Source organism: Salarias fasciatus, chromosome 14 (genome assembly GCF_902148845.1).
Source record: "Salarias fasciatus chromosome 14, fSalaFa1.1, whole genome shotgun sequence".
Lineage (NCBI taxonomy): Eukaryota > Metazoa > Chordata > Actinopteri > Blenniiformes > Blenniidae > Salarias > Salarias fasciatus.
The window spans coordinates 32,596,023-32,620,565 of NC_043758.1; the positions used below are offsets into that span (position 1 = coordinate 32,596,023).

Genomic DNA, 24,543 nt, shown 5'->3' on the forward strand with positions numbered 1-24,543 from the left:
CAGATAATCCTGTTATAGGAATGTAATTACCAAACAGGAAGTTCATTTACACGTCTGACAACGGCACAAGATACTGTCAATACTTTAAATGATGGTTGTTGAACGGTCGCATGATCTTAATCTAATTTATGTGTTTAATGTCACTCCTGTAGAGGTTTCCATCTTGTGGAAAGCTGCCTGATGAGCAATATCCGGAATGGCACGTAAAATACATTTGTCCTCGGATCAGGCAGAGGCCAAGTGCATAGACATTAGCGTGTCCAGAACTGAAGGGGAGCAGATGATGAAGCAGTAGGCGGTGTCACACATGGAGTGTGAGTTATAACTCAGCTGAGACCAACTGTGCATCGCAAACTGTTATGTATATTTACTGCTTGGGTCACTGCTGCTTCCTTCTCAAGGACTTTTGGGGAAACTGTGGAGCGAATTCCACAAAGCAGTAATGATGTTAATGATGGTGCCAGTTGATTGCAAGACGAAAGATTAAAAATTTCAGCTCCCTGCCTCTTACAGTGAGTGGCGAAGATTAAAATCTGTTTATGTGTGTGCAGGTGGAGCAGTGAAGGGAAAAGCGCGATGATTCGACAGGCAGCCACCAGAAAACGGAGGCAGGCGATGAGGGGAGCTGGTTACTTGTTCCACGCGCAGTCGTCCCTCTGCCTTTCTGTGGCCGAGGAAATCTTTTTAGAAGCGGCGGAATACGGAAACGCTCCCGAGGTCAGACGGATGTTGGAAGAGCTGCCGGACCTCAACGTCAACTGTGTGAACTACATGGGCCAGAACGCTCTGCAGCTGGCAGTCGCCAACGAGCATTTAGAGGTTGCAAAGCTTCTCCTGAAGAAGAAGGACCTCTCTCGGATCGGCGACGCTCTGCTGTTGGCCATCAGTAAAGGTTACATCCGTCTGGTGGAGGCCATTCTGAGCCACGAGGCTCTGGAAGACGGTCAGAGGCTGTCGAACAGCCCCAGCCAGGCCGACACACACGACGACTTCTTCTCCTACGACGAGGACGGGACTCGTTTCTCTCACGATATCACCCCCATCATCCTGGCCTCTCAGTGTCAGGAGTATGAAATCGTCCATATCCTGCTGCTGAAGGGGGCCCGTATCGAACGGCCCCATGACTACTTCTGCCAGTGCAGGATCTGCAGCGAGCGGCAGAGGAACGACTCCTTCAGCCACTCGCAGTCCCGCATCAATGCGTACAAAGGTCTGGCCAGTCCAGCGTACCTCTGCCTCTCCAGTGAAGACCCCGTGATCGCCGCTCTGGAGCTCAGCAACGAGCTGGCAGTCCTGGCCAACACAGAGAAAGAGTTCAAGGTAACCGATTTCAGATTTTTCAGCGATAATCCGCTCTTAATACGGGATGCACAGACTAAATCACACAGATTGTAGCTGCAGTCTGGTCATCCATTGTTTATCCAACTCAACCCAGTTAAACTGCAGTTAGGTTGTATCAACTTCACCCTCACCTTTCTCAGTCATCTGCTCAGTTGTAAATCATGCCAAAGTGACGCCGGAGGCAGCATGGCGACTTCCTTCATACTTTGCAGTCCTGTTCTTTAATTCCTTCCTCATTGTGTCTTCTTTGTCTCCTCCTTCATGCGCTCGGCTCTCCTCTCCTAATAGATTTTACGCTGTCAGTTTTGATTGGTGACACTCATAGTAAAGCACAGAAAAGGTCAGAAATAAAGAATTAAAACATATTGATATTCATCATTTTTAACTCAACTTTAAGATGTGAAACTGATCTGTTTTGTTAAGAAAGAGAAAGAAACAACTGTAAATAATTAATGCAAATATAGGTCTTTAAATCCATCTGCACAGGCAGAACATGAAAACTCTACACAAGAAACCCAAAGTTGAAATGATGTTTATTGATGTCTAATGGTCGAAACGTCTGGTGACTTCTCTGTTTCAGAATGATTACAAGAAACTGTCCATGCAGTGTAAGGATTTTGTGGTGGGACTCCTGGACTTGTGCCGAAACACAGAAGAAGTGGAGGCCATCTTGAACGGAGACACCGACTCGTGCCACGGCGCCGAAAGCTGCAGCAGACAGTCCCTCATCAGGTTTAAACTGGCAATCAAATATGAAGTGAAAAAGGTGAAAACAACACTCACTTATTGCCGTGCTTTTTAACCTTCTACCTTGACTTGTAAACCTTGTTGGCCTCCTCCTCCCTCCTGTCACACCGATCGCTCCCCGAACGGAGCAGTTTGTGGCTCATCCAAACTGCCAGCAGCGCCTCCTCTCCATCTGGTACGAGAACCTGTCTGGTCTGCGTCAGCAAACCACAGCTGTTAAAATTCTCCTCGTCCTTGGCGTAGCTGTCGGAATGCCCGCCCTGGCCTTCGTTTACTGGATCGCGCCGTCAAGTAAGGTCAGTTACAAACAGGAGATGTGTTTTGTGTGTCAATTTCCTGTCTGATAGCTGTAATCAGTCCTTTATGGATCAGGATGGGAGCATCCCCTCAATGCTTCTGCCATCACTGCTCCACCTGCACACAAATCAACAGACTGAACAGAACTCAACACAATAAACGGAATAAAAATGAACAAGTTTGGAAGAAGAGACACTGCTGTTACTGTGCAGGCTACCCAGACTCTTTAGCCTCGTTTATGCAACTTTTCAAGTGAAAACATTCATTTTGCATTTTCCTCTCTAACACGATTTACACCTTCATGGCAATGTTTTAACAACAATGTCTTTTTCTACAGAAATGGCAGAAATTATGAAATTAATGAAGTTTTTATGTAGGACCATAGTCCGTCCTGTTCTTTGCTTTTGGATTAGAGTTAGAATGAACTCACACACACTTGCTCAGAGAACAACCTGGTATAAACATGAACAGTGGGAGTTCACGTGGACAGATGACCAGGTTGGATTAGGTGGTGAATCTTAACTCCAGAGTTCCAGAAGAATATGGACTGAGAGTCGCGGCATTCTGGAGGGGAACGTTGTTGTCCGTCTTACTGAGCATGTCCAGAAGAACTATTCATGTGCTGTTGCAGTGTTTCCTCCATGCACAATTGTTTTTACCCGTTTTCATGGTGACGGAGCATTTTTTAAGAGCTCCGCCTTGGGACCCGCTTTCAAAAAGTTGTATTTACAGTGGTTCAGAGCACTGTTGTCATGTACACCAGGGGTCGGCAATTAGATTTGGCGGCGGGCCACTTTTTTGGGGGGCACTTCAATCGCGGGCCAAGGGGTCTCGCGTCCATCCGCGGACTGGAGAGCGATTGGGGGGGGGGTCTGAGCTCGGTGAGTTCCAGCGTCTTCTGCAGGAGCTGCGCCCGGACGGCCGGTTCCGGCGCTGCTTCAGGCTGATGCTCGGTTTCCACCAGAAGCGGTGAACAAGTGAGATCGCGCACGCCGCTCGCCTTGGCATCACGCCAACTGTTCTGCACGGTCGGAGCCCTGCTTCCCTCCGTCAGCACGTCCGTGAAGACCTCCACGCTGATAGGCTGTCCTGGTGCCAATTCGCTTGAAAGGTTCAATTATTTCAACTCGAACGACGAGCGATGGAGCGGCGGGTGTCGGGCGGCAGCGAGTGGCAGTGCAAGTCGACGGGCGCGCGGATTTTTCCCTGGAAACGCTCGCCGCGTCATCGCTCGCCATCCGCCGCTCAAGGTTGAGCGACAATCGCCTCATTACAGTGACTTTGTGAAACAAACACTCAAACTTACTGGAGAATAAACACACGGGCCCTCATTTATCAATCCATCTTTCAAACGGGTGTATATCTGAGCGGTGAGCTCATCGTACGACGGGGCTCGCGCGGCATTACAGAAACTTCCGTACCTCGCGGATCTCAGCGTTTGAGTGATCGGGTGTTGATAAATGCGGCGGCTGAATTTGATCGTCATTAACATGTTACGCCCTGAAATATTCATAGTTCCGAAGCCGCGCCCAGTGAGGTCAAACACGGAAAAGGAGCGATTTTGGCGAAAAAAGAAACTTTTGGGAGCTGGAAATGGATCCTCTCAGGTCTGAGGTGGAGAGAAATCAGGAGGAGCTCTTTGGAAGAAAAAAAACTGAAATTAAAGGAGAATAGAAAAATGCAGTCTGGAGGACGCTGTTCACGGCAGCGGTGAGCAGCGTCACCTGGACGAACGGACACCGGCTGAGGTCTGAGCAGATTATAGGTCCGTTAATTTAACCCTGATATTACAAATAATGAAGCCGACTCAGGTTGTACAGCTCAGAGTTTTATTGTTCTGTTTTATGATGTGTCAGAGTCAGACAGCGCGGCACCGCGGCCCGGTCTCCTCCCCACAGCGGGGACGGTCCCACCGAGACACACCTCGGACCGAACGGGACACAGCACAGGACAGGACCCGGGACTCAGTCCACCGAGGGCGGCGCGTGCCCCCCGCTGCTGGTGCTGCTTAAATTAAAAACAATTTATAGAAGTTTTCATAAAATGTTTGACTAAACGTCCTCTGTCTGGATTTAACCTCCCTTTAGTCCATATGTTATTTTCTAGGCTGCTGGCATCACATCACTGATTAAATAAATAATTTTCTATACTTTAGAGTGTATTTTGCATTTCAGTCGCGGTTCTTCAGGTCCTGTCTCCTCCGTCCAGACCCAGTGCGGCTCTGCTGGTTCCCACATCCTCTTGTGGCGCAAGCGCATCAAAGTAACTCTATCGCCAGTGCAATATTGTGTAAACTACCTAAATAAAGTCACACACCTTTTCGAGGATGAACAGGAACAGCAGCGTTTCCCCCGCTGGATCTGAGCGTCTGCAGCTGCTCCGCAGCAGCAGCTGTGCGTATTTGCGCACTGATAAAACTGCTCCTCTCCGTGGCAGGATGGACAAGCGGACTTATTGAAAGTTAAAAATCCTTTATTAATCTCACGAGGAAGAATTTTATTAGACATTCAGTAAGGGCAAAATTTTATTTTTTATTTATTAATGTTTTAATCTGTACTGAATGTGTGCTGCTTCTGCTTTATGGCGTGTTTGAGATGTGCTTTATAGTTATTTTCACGCTCCGCCAGGTTCTTCTGCACTGCACCGCAAGTCCGCACTGACTGAAACTTACGTACACGATGTCAGAGCTGTCGTGAGATTTAATCTTTCCGAACGATCACGACCAAATTGATAAATAACCAACCCGACTTTCATATGGACGTACGATGGGCGTACGCCCATATACCGTCGTACTACCGTTTGATAAATGAGGGCCACGGAGAGCTCGGTGCAGCGCACTCACTTGCGCTCTCTGTTCACCAGACGAGGTGCCACTCCTCTTTATTTTTCAGTGACAAACCAGAAACCACAACTAAACAACACATCCCTCGAAGATTGTCTATTGCAACACAATGACAGATATCGCACTCTCACAGGGGTGCGTGTGTCCGCTCGAGGGCCCGGGGTAATGCGTGCGTTAATGCGTTTGTGCGCGCGCGTGTTGGGATCCTCTTGCGGGCCGGATTGGACGGTTCGGCGGGCCACATTTGGCCCGCGGGCCGCTAATTGCCGACCCCTGATGTACACAAACACCCAAAACACAGTGGAGGTTCTGCTTTGTAAAGTTTCTCATGTCAATAGGCTCTTACGCACACTGAGCACTTAAGTAGAAGCGTTTTTCAAAACTAAATTAGGCTCAACTTCATCAAATACATTCTGAATCAAAACCAAACTTTTATAACCTTGAAAAATATAAAGACTCAAAACTTTTTTTATGCCCTTCTGTTTCTGAAATAGGAATGCACTGGTTGATTGCTCTCTAATTTCATTACCTTGTGCACTTTCACATAGATATATATATATATATATATATATATATATATATATATATATATATATATATATATATATATATATTACATGATTGATAGTTGTTGTTTTCTCACAGTAACTCTGGATCGCCCTTGTTGAAAGTTTTTTTGCATGAAGCACCAGTTTCATCTTCACTGGGCGTGTTTGTTAACCACCAGCTTTCACAAACATAATTAAAACGCAGAAGGACATAAAGTTGAACAAAAAGTCGCTGCCGGGACTCCGTCACATTAACCGATCACACCCATCATACCGGCACGGCAGACATGTCTAAAAACAAACAAAAACATTCTTAGTAGTTTGTTGATCTCCTTCACTGCTTTTACTGTGGAGCTCATTGAGTTCACAGCACGTTTTCACACGGTTTGTTGCGGCTGATTGTGTTGCACACAGCTCATTTTATATCCATGGATCTCATGCGGGCAGGAACTGGTTTGGTGAAATATGGATTCCGGGTTGGTTTTTACCTTTCCGGTGTTTAAGTGATTTTGCCGTGACTTGCCAACTGCGGCACCGCTGCCTGAGGTTACCAAGTCCTGTCATTTGTTTAAAAGCAGAAGCAATCAGTCGTCTGTGTTTGAATGTAAAGAGAAAGAACACGTCGTTCCTGCCTCTGCAGGTAAACAAGCTAACAGCTAAAAACAGCAACAAGGATGAGAAAGAACGTTTGATGAATGACATTTTAACGACATCAAAAAAACGAATAAAAGTTAATCTATCTTTAATTTCCTGCTATAAAAGTGTGCTACTCGCAGCATCGTGTTTCTGGCACGTCTTTCTCCTTTCTCTGACTTCAGCTTGGGAAGCTCATGTGTGGCCCCTTCCTGAAGTTCGTGGCCCACGCGGCGTCCTTCGTCATGTTTCTGTGCCTGCTGGTCCTGAACGCGGCGGACCGCTTCGAGGGGACGGCGCTGCTGCCCAACATGACCGTTCAGGACTACCCCTCGCAGCTGTTCCGAATGAAGACCACCCCCTTCACCTGGATGGAGATTCTCATCATCTCGTGGGTCATAGGTCATGAGTGTAAACGTACTCTCGCTTCCACCTCACCCAGCCGTTTCCTCATTGATTTATTCCTCTCCCGACTTCGTGACGCTCGGCCTCATCAGGCAGGCGCCGAGATTTATGACTCTATTGCAGCTTCTGTGCACGTCAGGTCAAGGATCTCATCGTTCAGGAGTTGCACGCCTGCAGATATCCATCGTGGAGACGCAGATGATTCAGCATTCTTTCCACGTCTACAATAATAAATCAGATTGACTTTCTAGAGATGAAAAAGCAACATTTTGCAGCTGATCTCCACAGACATGTCACACACACACACACACACACACACACACACACGGCCAGTGATATTGCGCTTCACATGATTTAACTTTAATTTAAAAGCTCTTCGGGATGTTTTTCATGTTTGGATTAAATCTGAGAAAGAGGTGGCTTGGCTTGTCAGGAAACGGTGCAATTTCTGTCTTCCAACAGGAAAGATCTGGGAGGAATGTAAAGATATCTGGCTGCAGGACCTCCGAGAGTACATCACAGAAGCCTGGAACCTTCTGGACTTCAGCATTTTGGCCATCTTCATGACCTCCTTCATCGCCAGGCTGATGGCTTTCTGGCATGCGTGTTCTGCTCAGAGCTTCATCGACGAACACTACACCGACCTGTCCAACATATCGCTGCCCTTTGAGATCCGCTACTTCCACCTTGGTAAGGCTGGACCGCAAGATTTTTTTTTTTTTTTTTTTTTTGGTTTCTTAGTTTTCTGCTCAGTTCTTCACTATGAATCACCTGCAACCTTTATTTCCTCCTCGACTCCTCAGTTTCACATCTCCACCTCATCGAGATCTCAGAGAATCAGTGGTCATCATGGGGTGTATCTTTGTTTTCTTTTCCTTTCTGTTCAACAGGGACACTAAAGAAACAGAGAAAGCAAGGTCGGGACAGTGCGAGGTGATAACAGTGACTGAGGTAGTCTGAGGCAAGCAGTATGGTTTGTGGGAATTCTGAGGATGTCAAGAGGTTTCAGTATTGTAGGAATTGAATAAATGATGATGAGGATTCACAGCTGTAATTTGAGAATACTGATAGGTTTCCAGGGTTTGAATGATCAGTGAGTAGATTTAACCACCAGTGAGTTATGGATGCCCTTACAACGGAACAATTTTGTCTTTCTTATGGTCCCAGCTTGTAATATTAAATGTTTGAAATGATGAGGCAGCTGTAATGTTGAAGCGTCGCCTCGTCGTGTTGTGATTGTTGGGCAGACAGGGACACCGAGCGTCTGCTCATGACCTCCGACCTGAAGGTTTGGGTGAAACAAAGCCGAAATAATAATCCGCAGATGCGGGGCAGTAAATACAGTTTGCAGCTTGGCTCAAGTTATGCGGTGTAGATTTGTTCTGTGTAGGATTGTTCACTGGATGAGTTTTGTTTGTGTTGAATTGCAGGTCATGGACAAACACCTACAGCCTTTTTGAGCAAATGAACACATTTTTTGCCCAGTTTTAATCAAATTAAATTTGTTTGGAGCCTCAAAATCTTTTTAAATAAAGATAACACAGCTTATGAAGTAATATCTATGCGGTTCAGCTACGACATGATGGACTGGTGACATGTCCAGGGTGCATCCTGCCTGAGACTGACTCCAGCGACCTGCGACCCTGTGACCCTTTACACCTGCACAGCATCAACCGGTATAGAAGTTGTATGAATGGAGAGATGGTTTAGCTATAAATTGTTTCAGCAGTTTTAACCAATTTTTGCGGGTTTTTAGTGGTTTAAGCCATTTTTGTTCCAGGTATTTTACTGATGCTGTTTTTGGTCATTTTATTTTAAATATTTAACATTTGTAGTGAGTTTTAGCTGTTTTATGTTAGTTTTGTTGTTGCTGTTTTAACAGTTTTTAGTTGTGTTGTTGCAGCAAATTTAGTTTTGGCGTATTTGGTTTGGTCATTTATTTTACAATATCCTCAGATTTTTATATTTTCATATAAATTATGAACAATTTTTAGCTGTTTTAACCATTTTAGTTTTTTCCTCCTGAAATACCATTATTATTTCAACTTTATATTTTAACAGTTTAATCTATGTCATCTGGTTTAACTCTTTATTTTTACCCTTTTTAACAGTTTTTAACTTAAGCCACTTTTTTTTTTGCTTTGGCACATTTAGCTGTTCATCATTTTTCAAGGCAGCTTTATCTTTTGCTGTCTTTGATAAACATCCAGATGAACTCTCTTTGTATTACAAATAGTGCCTGAAACTGTCTTGTCGACATCATTTTAATTTGTCTATATTTAGCTTCCTTGAGTCCCGTTCACACGCGTTAACACACACTGTCAATTATTAACCTATATCGCCACATAACATCAGTTTGGGTTGAAAACTACCGCCTTTATGTGTGTGTTTTCAGCTCGGATGCACTGGATGCCCTCCGACCCGCAGCTCATATCTGAAGGCCTGTACGCCATCGCCGTCGTGTTGAGTTTCTCCCGCATCGCCTACATCCTCCCCGCCAACGAGCGCTTCGGGCCTCTGCAGATCTCTCTGGGAAGGACAGTGAAAGACATCTTTAAATTCATGGTGATCTTCATCACGGTCTTCGTGGCGTTCATGGTGGGGATGTTCAACCTGTACTCGTACTACCTTGGAGCCAAGCACAACAACGCCTTCACTACGTAAGTGATCCACTGCTTTAAACACATTAATGATGCTTATTTCTGAACGCGCCTTTTCTTGTGCCGTCAAGGATCGAGGAGAGCTTCAAAACCTTGTTTTGGGCCATTTTCGGACTGTCAGAAGTGAAATCAGTGGTCATCACCATCAACCACAAGTTCATAGAGAATATTGGTTACGTTCTGTACGGAGTGTACAACGTCATCATGGTGATCGTGCTGCTCAATATGCTCATTGCCATGTTTAACAGCTCCTTCCAGGAAATTGAGGTAAGATTGAGCCATAAACACTCACCTGGTGGAGGGTAATTTGACCTAAAAGGAAAGAATGTGCAATTGTGTGTTTAAGTGAGATTTTTTTTATTCCCACTTTTTATTCATTTTTTCCCATGTAAACAAGATGTTAATTCTGAATTATTTAATTCAGAATAAACCAATCCCGGATATAAAACAACATGTAACCACAGTGTTTGTCTCGATGCAGGATGATGCCGACGTGGAGTGGAAGTTCGCCAGAGCTAAACTCTGGTTCTCTTACTTCGAGCATGGCGGAAGCCTCCCGGTTCCCTTCAACCTCGTGCCCAGCCCCAGGTCTGTGGCGGCCCTTTTCCTGAGGATCCGGGGGTTCATCCGTGGAGGAGCTGTGAGGAAGAAGATAGAAGATTCAAGTGATGAGATGGAGCTGAAAAATGTCAGTCATCGAGGAAAATACAATTTCAGTCGTCTGTCATTAGACAGCGGAGCAGCAACCATGCACTTTATATGATTTTTATTGATTTTAATAAGCTTTTTAAAATAATTCACACCTTGTAATTTGAGGTACATAATTTGACTTCGGCCTTTCAGAAATAAAGTAACCATGGATAAAGGCAAATAAATGTTATCATTAGTTTTGTTGTGATTGTTCTGGTTGATTTTTGTTTAAAATATATTTATGGCTGTAGTAGTAGTACTAATAGTAGCAGCAGTAGTTGTTGTTCTAATATTTTAATTTGCTTTGTTGCTAAGATAAACTGAAGGTCAGCAGTTCTCACTTTGACTTCTGTAACTTCATAAATGGAACAGGAACATAGGGATTTGGTATGTTGAGCAAACCTGAAGGACTGGATCCAGACATGGTTCACTTGGAGGGAGAGCAGAAGTGTTTCTTTTTATCATGAAGGGTAGAGATTTCTGCCACTTCTCTCTGGTTTGTTCTCCTCAAGTCTCAGTTGTAATTGAACCTTCCTTAACATCGCTCCGTCTGCTTTCTGTTCTGTTTTGTCTTAGTTGAGACAAATGGAGGACGTGACTGCAGAAGCTTCTGTTCGACCGACACAACACCACGTAAAGAGCTTTTATTCATGTCTTCTTGCACAGACGCATAAATGTCATACGTTGTGTGTGAAGTTCACAACTTTTCTGATTGTTATGTAACATATAAAACAGCAGCTTCATCATTCGCAATGACATATATGTTGATTCAACTTAGAAATTAAATTATTTTCTCAATAATATAAAACCTAGTAATAACCTTACTAGGCTTATTATATAACATGTTGAAAATTTTCATTTTGGAACAACAGTTATGGTTGAAAGAGCACCAGGAAGTCCTTTCATTGGACAAGTATTAATGTAACTTGATCTCTTAAAATCATCACCTTCAGCAGCATCAGTGTGAATTATTGTTCCCATCAGCTGCTCTGATTCTCAATCTGCTGGAAAAGGAATGATCCATTCTGAAGGATATTATTCTCAGAAAAGGCAGATATGTGTCTTCAAATGCCGAGAGCCAAACTAAAGAGTAGTCTTATAAATAAAAACTCACATAAACTTCTAATAGCTGAAAAAATGTTTCTGTATTTTATTACAGAAGATAATGAACCGCCTCATCAAAAGGTACATCCTAAAAGCTCAGCGAGATAAAGACAGTGATGAAGTAAACGAAGGTGAGTCGAGCAGCTTAAATTAAATAAATAAAAAGTAAATTATGGAAACGTCTTTTGATGCCGTTCATTTACCCGATCGCAGGCGAACTGAAGGAGATCAAGCAGGACATCTCCAGCCTTCGCTACGAGCTGCTGGAGAGGGGGAGCCACGACATGAAGACACTGGCCAAGCTCATCCGGCGGCTGGGAGAGGTCACACACCTCCGGCAGAACGAGGAGCTCAACCATGAGCTCCATATTCTCTCCTGAGAGCATCTGATGTGTGTTTTACCCGATGCCTTTCATGAAGCATGGAGCCAGAAGACCACAATTTGAAGACAGTGGTTCATCTGATTTTTCCTTTTTTAGGCACTCATTCTTAGTTCTATGTGTATGTGTGTGTCTGTGTGTGTGTTTGTTTGTTTGTTTTTTAACCGATAACCTCTTAAATTCTTGATGTTTTTTGTGTTGTTGCGCCTGTGTCTGTACAGTTAACCACATGGTGGAAGTATTGTAATCTTTTTTTCTTGGTGCTTGAGCACAGTTTCTCCAATCCGCTGTGCAGCTCATAAAGCAGCTGCCAGCTTCTGCATTCTGAGCAGAAAACGCAGTTAGAGACAAAATTTTAAAAAATGTGTCTGAAAAACTTGCAGGCAGCACTTTAAAGCAGATGTGAGATAAAAAGCTAAAGGGGACTCTTACCGGAGCATTCAGTGTGAGCTTTTTTTCTCCAGTGTATGAACTCTTGACCACCAGTTGAAAACATTCTACTTTTGTTGTATTTTTCTTAACATTGCACTTTAGTAAAAAGTTGTTTACTCAAGCTTAATGTTTAATGGATGTAAATAAAACCAGTGTTGGTTATCTTCCCCTTGTCATGTGCAGAGGATTTTCTTCTTTTTTGTATTGTAATTTGCTTAAAACAATTAAAAAAAAAATGGGAAACCATCCAGTTTACAACTTGTCTTTACATTTCCTCACCATACGCTGCCATACAGCTAAAACACAACTGTCACAACACCTGTGACAAAGTAGGTGACTCTTTAAACAAAACAAAACAAAACAAACAAAAAGATGAAAATACAGATTTCTATTTTTTCAAATCCTGGCAGCTGTTGTGAACACTTTTTGTGAAGCAAGACAAATGTACGGGAACACTCTGACCTGTCAAGCACACAAGTAAATCACCTCCAAATAGCCGAGCAGATGACTAAAAGCAACCGCCAGACCTCAGATGTCAACTTGCTGTGAAGCATTTGTACAAGAAAAGACATACAGATGAAAAAAGTTCATAAGAAAATTGGATTGGAACATGGATTTGTCCAAATATGTAGGTGAAAACAATTGCATTTTCTGATTTAAACAATCTAACAATGGAAATAGGGTCAAAAACATGTGTTAGTAGAGCAAAGCCATGAGCCACACTTTCAGATTAGCATTGTGTGACAAGTAGGTCATCATTACTAAGGAACACTGTGTAGATATAAACGTGCAGCTTTAATCCGTTGCAGGTCTCAGTATGAGGATCCTCTTGTCAGAAACATGACGCAGGAGATAGAGCCAAGGCCTGCATGAGCATCACAGCCACATACATCCTCCACACTGCGGCTGATTAACCCCTCACTCAAAACCCAAGCGGTTATCTAACTGGGATTAGAGCGAGGCAAATCAAAATGAGTGGAATGAGGAGGCAAACGGCGCTGTTGTTGTGACATACAGCAGGGAGACATGAATCACTTTATCAGTCTCTTCAGGATGCACTGTGTCTGGATCACATGTAGCAACAAAGGGCTTTGATAGAGAACTGTGTCAAACACAAAAATATAAATCAAGCATACAAACAGAAAGTTGAATAAAAGCTGCAGTAAAGGAGGCTTCACTTTTCATTCATTTGGAGTGTAAATTAAGGACTTTAACAATAATAAATGGATGTTTATTTCACCCCAATAGCCAGAGCTCATCAAGACTGAACTGGAAATCATCCTGCAAAAATGTGTTTATTATCCATCAGTCATACCCCCTCCGAATCCATTTACATGCTATAGCTTATTGGATTAAGTTTCAGTATCACTACTGAAACGCACTCTTAATTACTTGAAGCCGAAGTTTATGCTACTTCCTAATTTGGCCAAAAACGTCGCTGTGTTGTTCTTGATTCATGAACTGGGGCGGGGATTAGTGGCTCCTGACATTGAATGATCCATAGTCGATTCTCTTCACTGGCAGACTGGACGGCAGGAGAGGTCCGCTTTGAGTTTAGAGCAACTTTACGCACATCCACAGCGCCGCGCGGCATCGATTCTTCACCTGGAAATTTATTCTTTTCAAGGATTTGATCTTCAAGTTGAAAGAGGAATACTGGACATATGTGGGGAAAAAAGAAAAAAGAATCTTTTTTTTTTTCACTTTGAAACATGAAGCGCAGGACCTCTGCGAAGACATTTAGTTTCGATCTTCTTAAAAGTGGCAGGTTTATTCCAGAAGGTGAGCGCGTTTGACTGATCTACAAAGACTGAAAGGTCATTTGCGACGTCTCCGAGCCGCACGTCTCAGTGTAATAGACACATGTAAGACTAGTCACAGCCTTTCTCGGCAGGGAGGAGAATTAACAGGAAGGTTTTCTGTGCCACAATTCATCCGCCACCTTTCGCCTCGGGGCGCCCTCCTGTTTCTGCTGCGCGCGTCGAGATTCGCCAAATGGAAAACAAGGTTAACGGGAAGATGAACTCTGTCAACACTTCCAACTCAGACTCCACCGAGGCACGAGTAAGTGATCTGATCGAGGCTGGTTTCAGTCGGTCAAATAATAAAGTGTCAAACGAGCCGCGGGCTGTGAACTGCGTGCCCTTGTCCGTGCGTAATTTTGGCACCGGTGGCGCGCCGATCCACGCTCCAAATGACTGCGCAGTTTTTAAAGACTGTAGCGTACTTGATGCTCCACTCGCAGCCAAACACTTTTATGATCGCAGCAGTGAATATCTGAAGTGTGACAGCGCGCCGTGGGGAGATTTTGTTAAAGTTCACAGGACAAACGTGAGCTCTCCTGAAAGTTTGCCGGGCGCTGGTCTAAGCCTCCCCGCGACAAACGCGGCGTGTAAATTCATCAAGGATGAGAAGGAGCCTTCAGTGATCACCGAAACCACCGGCTCTAACTTTGAGCCGGCACCGGACCTGTGCGCTCTCGACACCTGCTGCAACCCCGAAAGGAAGCAACAGTTGGCGCTTGGCGGCATGGAGTCCGCAGCCTTTGCGCCGACTCCCCGTCCGACGATGGAGGGCTCTCCAAACTTTCTCATCGACCTGCATCAGCCAGAGCAGCTCGGAAACTCGGTGAGGACGGACTCCAGGTGCGCTTTACCCGGGAAGCCTGTTCTGAATTTGGACGCCAACACTCAGGCGCACGCCCAGTTGAGCATGTACAGGAGCGAGCTTCCTCGTTGGCAGATGCAGCCGTCCCCGGCCGAGACGCAGTTCTGGTGCCAGTCAGCCGGAGTGCCCGAGGAACCCTTCACCCCCGGCAGCTATGATGGGATCCAGAACCAGAACCTCTCCCAGAGGAACCTGTCGCCCTTTCCTGGATTCCCAGGGTAAATACTAAACTTCCAGTCTCGTGTTCACTTGTTTGATCACACATTTGTTTGTATATTCCTCACTCACATGGACATGGAAGTGAAAGTTAAATCAGGGTGATGAGCACATTTGTCTGTTGTGAGCACAATAATGAGCAGCTTGGAAGCTGCACACATCACATGGAAGTTTCCTTTTGACATGAGGTTAAAACTTTAATATCCTCACCGAGATGATATCAGAGTGTCTTGAATGAACCGATCTGTCTTTATCTTGTGATTTTCTTCTTTTTTTCCAGGATGCCCCCTCAGAGATTGTGTGTCATCTGCGGTGATGAAGCATCCGGCTGCCACTACGGAGTGTTAACCTGTGGAAGCTGTAAAGTCTTCTTTAAGAGAGCTGTTGAGGGTGAGCAAAGCCTCTGAATTCTTCTTTTCTTGTTTTATAATTGATCAGTTCCTTTCATTGCTTCATTGTTCCAGTCAAAGTTTTGGATTTGCCACCCTACAAGTAATCAATTACAGAAACTATTTGTGCATCACTGCTGACGAAAGCACGGTTTTATACTCAAGGCAACATTTGTGGGGAAAAAAAGCAGTTGTTTAAAACCTCATGCAAAGCAATTAAAGAAAAAAAATAATGACCTTGCTTTCTTTATTGTCTTGTTTTCATGTCAGTATTTTAGCTTCTGCTTTAGCGACAGGCCAGCCACAGCGCACCCATTTTAATTCCTCTAAGCGACTGGATCAGGTTAACAGGACTTGGATGCAGTTGTGTTAGAGGATGTTTTGCTCCTTGTTCGAGTGGTTTTATCAGTTCATACCGTTCCCTTGACTCGGCTGCCAAGTCATGCATGGAAGCACACTTTTCACCTGTTCCTACGATGTTTAATACAATCAAACACTTTGCATCGTATTTAATATTTGACTTCAACATATAAGGTTAAAGTCTTACTCAGATTTCTTTATTTATTTTCAACAGTGAAACCCAAACCTTTCATCCTGTTTTCAAAAAGAGAGAAAAATAAACCTTCTGTGGTTGTTAAAGGATGTTCGCAACAGTAACACATTGACCAATGTTCACCGTGTTCCTCATCCTGAAGGGTTTTCTTTTTTTTTTGTTATCTAGCAGTGCAAGATATATTAGAGCCACTGTGTCTCACCACGGCCGTGTCACTCTGTCCTCACAGCCTTGCTGCTATCTAATTTTCTTCTTCAGATCTCTGAGAGTGCTGCCTCAGTGTGGCACTGGAGTAGCCACTGCTAATAGTCAAGGGCCATTGAAGAGCCGCCCGCCCCTCCTCATTACCTGCCTCGTCTGCTCCCTGCAAAGTTGGGAATCAAGTGCTTTTCTAAAAGTGTACGTTATCTGTATCAAATCACCCAACAGGCCATCACAGCTATTTGTGCGCGGGGCGAAATGACTGCATCGTGGACAAAATCCGGAGGAAGAATTGCCCAGCGTGTCGCCTCAGAAAGTGCTATCAAGCTGGAATGATGCTTGGAGGTACTCTTTGTTCAGCTTTTTTTCTTTTTAAAGCAGCGAGTAAAACCTAGATTACCATCAAAGAAATCTTTAAAATACAGCGTTTCTTTCACTGAAATGCCATATCCGCCCTCCAGACACATTTGCCTTGGTGTTTTTGACTGAGTGGACCTTGTATTCACGTCACAGGCAGGAAACTGAAGCGCTACGGGGCCTTGAAAGCCTTGGGTCTGACCCCGTCCATGATGTTCCATTCCCACTTGGCCGTGTCCGGCGACAATCAGGCCCTGACCTCCATGACCTGCATACCCAGCATCCACGAGCTGCATCTTTCCACGCAGATCCTCAACATCCTGGAGAACATCGAGCCCGAGATGGTTTACTCCGGCTACGACAACTTGCAGCCCGAGGTCCCCCACCTCCTGCTCAACAGCCTCAACCGGCTGTGCGAGAAGCAGCTGCTGTGGATCGTCAAGTGGACCAAATCTCTACCAGGTAACAGCTCGCCGCGCCGCAGGGCCACCGCCGTTGTAACCATGGCGATCGGCCGCGCCGCAGGTGTCCTCTTAGAGCGCCGGCTGAGATTTGGGTGTAGGATAAGTGATTCGCAATAAACACGCTACAAAAATGGATTTTAGAATATCCAAGACTGCAGTATCTCTGGCAGTGTAGCACTTTTCTGTGCAGCTCACTGGTCTGGACCAAGGTTAGAAAGACGAAACACTCTTGCACTGTGGCCCTGCTCTCTCTTCGCTCGCTCATTTTTAATACTGTAAAACAAATGCACACTGGAACAACTGCTGGGACAGAGTCAATTCTGCTTGACAACATTATGTGTTATCTTAAATGTAACACAGAGCATAAATAAAAAGCTCGCCAACTCCTAATAAAATCTATCCAAGTGTAAAAGCAAAGGATTTCTTCCATTTCTTGCGAACTACAATTACTGCTGCAAGGATGAAAATTTTCTGATGCTGTTTGAGAGCTGCAGACTTAAATCTGGCCTTGTTAACTGATTGCTCAGTTGTTATAGTCACTTCTGAGCTGCATCAAAACATACTTTTTTTCCACATGTAACCTCATTTGAACTTATGTATTTAAAATGAAAAATATTATCTGCAAGACTTAGTCCAGTCAGCTGCTTTATGTCTTGTAGCAGAAGTGCTTGGTCACTGTGTGCACCCTCACAATGATCAACGTCTACCAGTAGTCTTGATCAGCAGCTTTGAAAGTGTTTTGTCAATTTGCAAAAGAATATTTTAACAAGCTGTGGAAAATCACAGCAAATGAGTCACCGAAAACAAAGTTCATTCAAGCAGCAATATCTGAAATGGATCATTTCTACCTTTAAATGCATCATTTGGGCTCCTTTGGTCCACAGAAGTTATTATATTATCGAGTAGTGGTTGGGACCAGGGCCACACGTGGCCTGTGGGACTCATGCTTCCCGTGTCGGCTCTATATTAGGTCGAGATTGTTGTTCATGTTGTTGCATGCCGCCTCTTGACCAGGTCGTAAATGAAAAAATGAGAACCGGTTCTCAGCTAACTTACCTGGTAAACGACAGGGTAAATAAATAACTAAAATTATATGATCCATTCTGCGGTGTGGATAATTGGGTCCTTTACTGAAGCCATGTTTTTCTTTCTTTCACCAGGGTTTCGTAATCTTCACATCAATGACCAGATGACTCTGATCCAGTACTCCTGGATGAACCTGATGGTGTTCTCTCTCGGCTGGCGCTCCTTCCAGAACGTCACCAGCGAATTCTTGTACTTTGCTCCTGACCTGGTCCTAAGTCAGTGAGTAATCATGTTCGCAAGACTGATTTTGATCCAGGAGGACATGTAGGCACGACTCTGATGAATCTACTGAGGAGTAGAGATTAAAAATCTCTCTGTCTTTCAGGGAACAAATGAGGAGATCGCCAATTTATGACCTCTGCCTGGCGATACAATTTATTCCTCAGGAATTTGCAAATCTTCAAGTTACCCGTGAGGAGTTTCTCTGCATGAAAGCCATCATCTTGCTCAACACAGGTCAGACTCACCTTCTCCACCATTGTTCCCTCTGGAATTAATCACACTGTGTAGAAAAGTAGCTTTGTGGACCGTTTTACTGTAAATGTGTAGTTTATTAGGCGTCTTGCCCTTGGTGAAATGGATGTAGCAGCTGCTATCAGATCCTGATGAAAGGAAACAGTTTTTCAATCTGTGTTGTTGAAAATTATTGCACGTGATTAAAGAAGTGTGCACAATTTCAGTGTTATTCTTTTTTTTGCCCTGTGCACACCCAGTGCCTCTCGAAGGACTGAAAAGTCAGGCGGCCTTCGACGAAATGCGACAAAACTACATCCGCGAGCTGACCAAGGCCATCCACATGAAGGAGAAGGGCGTGGTGGCCAGCTCCCAGCGCTTCTACCACCTCACCAAGCTGATGGACGCCATGCACGATGTAAGCCCGCCGCCGCTGCCGCGTCCCTCCCGGCAGCTCCGGAGACAAACGCCGTGTCTCTTCTGTCCACAGATAGTGAAGAAGGTCAACCTGTACTGCCTGAGCACCTTCATCCAGGCCGACGCCATGAAGGTGGAGTTTCCCGAGATGATGTCGGAAGTCATTGCCTCGCAGCTCCCCAAGGTCCTGGCAGGCATGGTGAGGCCGCTCCTGTTCCACGCCAAATGACGAGCCCCCCCCCCAACTCTGAAGAGGCGTGCTGGGAAAGGATTCCTCGCTTCACTATCACTGGATTCCTCTCTGCCTTCAATCATGTCAAACGCCGGCTTGTGCTTTACGTCCTCTGTCGCCTCTGTCGAGGTAAAACTGAATGTGTTTCTTAAAACCTTTTTAGAGAAATCTTGAATATTATAAAAGCAGAATCAATCAGAAATAATAAAGCTAATCGTGTACGATTGTCACTCTTTAGCTGATACGCGACACTGCTGACGATCGCCTTCGTTTTTCTAATAAATCTGTAGAAATATATATATTTAAAGCAACAAAAACTTCAGATTATAATGAAACTAATAACAGCTGCACCACAGTGACTCACTGGGATTCCAGTGAAGCCAGGATCTGAGGGGTTTTCTTTTTGAGGGGTGGCGGTTTGCATGTTCCCCCTCTTGCATGCATGTTTTCTATCTCCATATTTCAGGGCATCCAGTCATTTTGATCTGATGCGAATGTTTGCGTTGTGTCGGACTGAACGTATCCAGGGTGTGTAGATAGGAACACGACGTGATGTACCAGAGGAAATCGGAGCTGAGGCCGTTTCCTACATTTGCTCTATGCATTCCTTTTTCTGTCGGATTATTATTTTTGTTGTATCATTGCTTCTGATAACATCTGTCCACTCACACGGCGATCAAAGCTCCCTCAGCACAAGACCAAACTAAAGACACATTTAAAGTAATCGTTTTTGGCTGAATGCTGGATTTTTGAAAGGTAAAGGGTTTGATGGAGAGACTGCAACTGTTACTCTCATTCTTTTGCATTTATTACTTTCAGATTTATGTAAACATCCAGTAAAAAATGTTCAATCTTCCAACTCATTCCTTCCTTTTTTCTTTAAGAATTTCCTCACATGCTCTGTTGAAAAGACAAATTCTTCAAAAATCAAACCCTGATTAGAAACAACTTCGTTCAGGAGTATCAAACACATTTCATTTATTTAAATGAAATCCATCCTGAGCAGCCTGGACTGGAAAAACAGTGTCATCATAATCTTTAAGATTAAACTTTTGAGTTTTTTTCTTTGCTGGGGTGCAGAGTATGTGGTGAAAATGTCTATAAATGTCTATATTTCCACAAAAGCAAACAATTACAAGAAATAAAATAAAACAAATGACAACAGTTTCATTGTGAACTTAATTGCAATGATTCCTTCCGGTGCAAAAAAAGAGTTTAAATTCTTTTCTAAATTTCAACCTGCATAAAAATATGTGTCAACAAATCCACACAATATTTAATACTGATGAGAAACGTGACCAATAAATCAGATCAGTCATGCATTATTGCAAGAAAGTTGAAGTTGACCAGTTTTTGTCTACCAATTAATCAATTATAACTAATCCTGTTATTAATCTTTAAGAAAAATATATTGGATGGGAAGGATGTGAAACACTCCAACTAATACATATTAATAAACATGCAATGCAATAAAAACAGGTGTATTTGCAGTAATATTGTCTGAGCAAACAGCTACTGCGACTCAAATCCGGCTCCCAGGGTGAAAGCTCAACCTCCGGGGCGGGTAAATATTCAGGATTATTATCTGTAACAACCATTAACAGTGCTGCGTTCATTCACTCGCTCAGTGCAACAAAGAAATCTGCACAACGAGTCTAACAGGTCACATGATTTATTTATAGTCACGATTAGACACGTTGAACTTACAGTAGATAATTGCGAGGAAACAAAGCAGAAGAAGGGATAAAAAGGGTTACATATCGAGGACGTGAGTCTCACTCCTGTGATTCGCCCCGGTAAATAGAGACGGTGAGGGAGTATTAGTCCAGCATCATAGTTCAAGGCCACCTCACATTCTCAGAGATGTAAATGGAAAAGAACATCCTGATCTTGGCGAGGAGGAAATCTCACACAGCCTCCCAGAGCCAGTCTGGCCAACCCGAGCCAGCTCTTCTCTAATATGTTTCAGTTTGTAAAAACCGAAAAGGATTGATATATATTGAATTTTTTAAAATCACATCACTGAATGTAACTTTTTATGTCATTGTGAACGTGATAATGTTCTAGGAAAAAAAGTAATCTGATACATGTCTCGTGTCTGCTACTGGTACACCAGTGTACCAGTGAGGACAGCAAAGCTTCATCCGACAGTACAAAACAGCATTTTAACACGTGATGCGTAGCTGACTTGACAGTGTGGAGGGATGCACGTTCACCAGAAGCAGATATTCAGACGAGCCATAAAGTACCGTGGAGCGATCCAGAAAGTGCGCTTTGCAGAAGTGATCAGAGTCCACAAACATGAAAAGTTAAGGTGCAAACTCTCTATGCTTATTTTTTTCTTTCTTTATCATCATTTTTTTTTGGAATCATAGATGGATTCTTATTTTCTAAAGTCACAGCTTGTTGAATTAAAGTGAATGTTAAGCAAACAGTAGATTTTCCATTTGACAGGATGGAAGCTGTACGCTGATATAATGCTGGAAGTTGTATGCTGATACAATGGAAAGGTTTTTACCTTTCCAAAATGAAAAAAAAGATTATATTTAATTTCTATATCATATTACCATATTTCTGAGAATAAAAAAATGTGAAACGGGGTATGACTGTTTTGTGACTTTGTAGGTTAATACTCAGACATCAGTGCAATCAGTGGGTTATATATATTTACATTTAACACTAAATATACCATACAGATTGATCCTGAACCTCAGAAAACAAACAGACAAGGAGGTAAATATATATTTTAACTTTAAAATGTTAAAAGAGTTGCTGCCTTGATTGACATCTGCTGAACAAATGTCAGTGACTGGATAAATCTGATCAATCAACCGTATGGCGCTCTTTGTTTTTCTCCCCATGGATACCATGAGAAAAAAAAATTCAAAACATTTGCCACCTGTTAGAGGAAGACAACGTAATTCTCCGGGATTAGACCTGTTCTTCCCTCGTACGTTGCTTGGAGCCAGCCTGGTTCAATGGAGGGATAGACTGCAGGAAGTAGAAAGACAGAGAGAGAGAGAGAGCGAGAGAAAAACACTGAAGTCAAACAGAAAATGGGAGGCAGTCTCATGATTCAGCGTCTCCAATTGGAATCACTGAGCCTGAATGTGACAACGTTAACGCCAGGACTTGGCAAACAGCAGTCTGAGGAAAACAGAGCTCTAAAAAACTCAGCTTCAAAGCATAAATCATCAAAGATCAAAGATAAACGCCACCTAGATGCACCAAGATGAACAGTTTTTAAAAGAAATCCATCTGGGATGCTCTGAATAAGGATGTTAAAAAAAAAAAGGGAAAAATGTGGAGGAAAGTGGTCGTCCTTCTTGTAAGTGTTAGGGAGCGTTTGTTGACGTTTTTGCGTTTGGCTGCTGGCTCCACTGGCAGAGCTAACCGGGAACAGGCACCAGCGCCGTCCATCACGAGGTTACTGTGACCCGTCTGCACTGGTCGAGGGCCAAGTCGTCGCTTTATGGGAGACGAAGGAGCAAGAGGCAATAAAAAGAAAGAATCTCCTGCAGATCTCTTGCAATAATTACGTATCTGAGTCACCGTAAGGCTGAAATGATTTCCTGGATGAAGAAAGCCCAGAGCATGGCTCGCGCAGGCCTCTCCAGCGGGCGTGAGCTCTGCTCCAGTGAAGCCAATGTACAGTAAAAACCTCCACTTTCCTGGCTCTGCTCACCATTTGTGAAGTGCGCCCCCTGGGGGAAGCTGAGCTCGTGGCTGTGCTCGGCCTCGCAGGAATACATAGCCTTGGCGTCTCTGTAGAAAAAAATAAAAAAATAAAAACACCAAGAAAAACAAGCAGTGTCAGGGCAGCATGGAGGAGACAAGGGGAGAGCTCTTCAGGTCAAACTCTTCTCGAGCAACAGTTTCTCGTGTTGACGTCACCTTATGACTGGCATCGGCTGCGCGGAGGAGGCGTTTTCGAAAAGCAGCGCTCGAGCAGCGACCCTGGAAGCAAGAAGACAGAGTTCACAGCACTTCAATATAGAAAACTTCTAGTAATGCAGATTTGGCATATTGTAACAGAAGGAGTGAAGTGGTTTAGTGTTATAACTACCGTCTTGTCCTAAATATGACAGCTTGAATTCAATTTAGACTTTTCTGTGCAGTTTGCATGTTCTCCTGAGTTTTTGATTTCTTTAGACGATAACTGGTGACTCAAAACCTCAAGACCTGTGACGCTGGATGTTTTAAAATTGGAAATAAGTTTGTAAAAGTGAGCTCAGAATAAATTGTGCTCCTGAATTTATGCCGAATTTTTGCAGTGAAGAGTTCAGAAACAGGAACATGCTGGATGTAAACTGAAGCCACCTGCCTGTGTGTCTGTATGTCTTTAAAACTTCCCTTGTCTTATTCAAAAAACAAGACTTTGTGTTGAAAAGTATTTTTCTTTCAACATGAATCTTGTAAAGTGCCTGTAATCGATGTCGTCTGATATACTGCGTTGAATGCAAAGCAAAACAAGCAGCGCTGCCTCAGAGAGATTCCACCCTGTCTGACCTGCAGTCGGCGTTTCTCATTGTTCAGAATGAGGTGAAAGGAATAACGGCTTAAAACGGGAGGTATCCTTCCTGCGTAGCGGACTGCAGCGCCGTGTTGAGTTAAACTGTACAACAAGGCAACACTTGACCCCGTGCACAATAACCTTGGAGAGTGTAGGGAGGGTGGGGGTGGGGGTGCCGGCGGAGCCCGGGGCAGAGCTGGGTGCCTGATACAGAGAAACTGCTTGAGAGAGCGTGTGACTGGCTCTCTCAGACAAGTCAAACAATCTATTTGTCCCAGGAGAACGAGCGCAGACTGCTGCTGGGTCACATCAACCCCAGAGCAGGCAGAACGTAATTAAAGCCAGCTCTCCCGGCAGAGCAGGAAAGGCATAAATCTCACAACACATACTCATCCGATCTCCCAGACCTCTCAACGCACATAACCAGACGGAGGACGAGGCTGACGACGCACGGAGGAGGGAGGGAGGAGAGGGGAAACGCTTTCTCATCTATTGTCCTCAGACCTTATCGACTGGTATTTATTTTGTGGGAGGGGGTGGAGGTGGAGGTGAGAGGCCACGAAACCGCTTATTGGCTTTAGACTGCAGGCACATGTACACACAACACTGTGGAGGCTTTTTCTGTTATGTCTGTTGCTTACTTACTAATTACTAATATTATACACAGTATGGGCTGTGATATAATTATCTAAAGTCCATTTAAATCTGGTATTTCTCATATAGAGTAGCATATTTGAATCATTTAAACTCAAAATACTTCAATTCTAATTAATATATCTTAATTAGATTTATAATAAATCATATTGTTATGTATACTATATTATTACTATATTATTATTTTATAATATTTATATTATTATATTAGATTTTCATTATCAACTAAAAAAACTTTTCAGATTGTCTACAGTTTTAATTT

General features: G+C 43.8%; 3 protein-coding genes across 6 annotated transcripts in view; 2 read left to right on the forward strand and 1 right to left on the reverse strand.

The window, feature by feature from the left end:
* The first annotated feature begins 576 nt into the window (after positions 1 to 576).
* Positions 577 to 12,256, forward strand: trpc6b (transient receptor potential cation channel, subfamily C, member 6b). Its single transcript, XM_030108514.1, has 11 exons — positions 577 to 1,320; positions 1,922 to 2,107; positions 2,220 to 2,384; positions 6,594 to 6,810; positions 7,276 to 7,503; positions 9,209 to 9,473; positions 9,545 to 9,740; positions 9,955 to 10,161; positions 10,740 to 10,796; positions 11,323 to 11,398; positions 11,481 to 12,256. Exons 1-11 carry the CDS (start codon positions 577 to 579, stop codon positions 11,645 to 11,647), a joined length of 2,508 nt encoding a protein of 835 aa, XP_029964374.1. The 3' UTR covers positions 11,648 to 12,256.
* Positions 12,257 to 13,610: 1,354 nt separating this feature from the next.
* Positions 13,611 to 21,489, forward strand: pgr (progesterone receptor). Its single transcript, XM_030108108.1, has 8 exons — positions 13,611 to 14,964; positions 15,243 to 15,352; positions 16,334 to 16,450; positions 16,619 to 16,924; positions 18,087 to 18,231; positions 18,338 to 18,468; positions 18,726 to 18,883; positions 18,956 to 21,489. The coding sequence occupies exons 1-8, from the start codon at positions 14,075 to 14,077 to the stop codon at positions 19,109 to 19,111; spliced, it is 2,013 nt and encodes a 670-aa protein (XP_029963968.1). The 5' UTR covers positions 13,611 to 14,074; the 3' UTR covers positions 19,112 to 21,489.
* Positions 21,471 to 24,543, reverse strand: part of arhgap42b (Rho GTPase activating protein 42b) — a 96,182-nt gene continuing 93,109 nt past the window's right edge. For all 4 annotated transcript variants that reach the window (XM_030108106.1, XM_030108105.1, XM_030108104.1 and 1 more), the window contains 3 exons: positions 23,009 to 23,071; positions 22,800 to 22,879; positions 21,471 to 22,105 (listed from right to left, as the gene is read on the reverse strand). In XM_030108106.1, the coding sequence (XP_029963966.1) occupies positions 22,017 to 22,105; positions 22,800 to 22,879; positions 23,009 to 23,071 (232 nt within the window). In that variant the 3' untranslated portion in view covers positions 21,471 to 22,016. The remainder of the gene's footprint in view (positions 22,106 to 22,799; positions 22,880 to 23,008; positions 23,072 to 24,543) is intronic.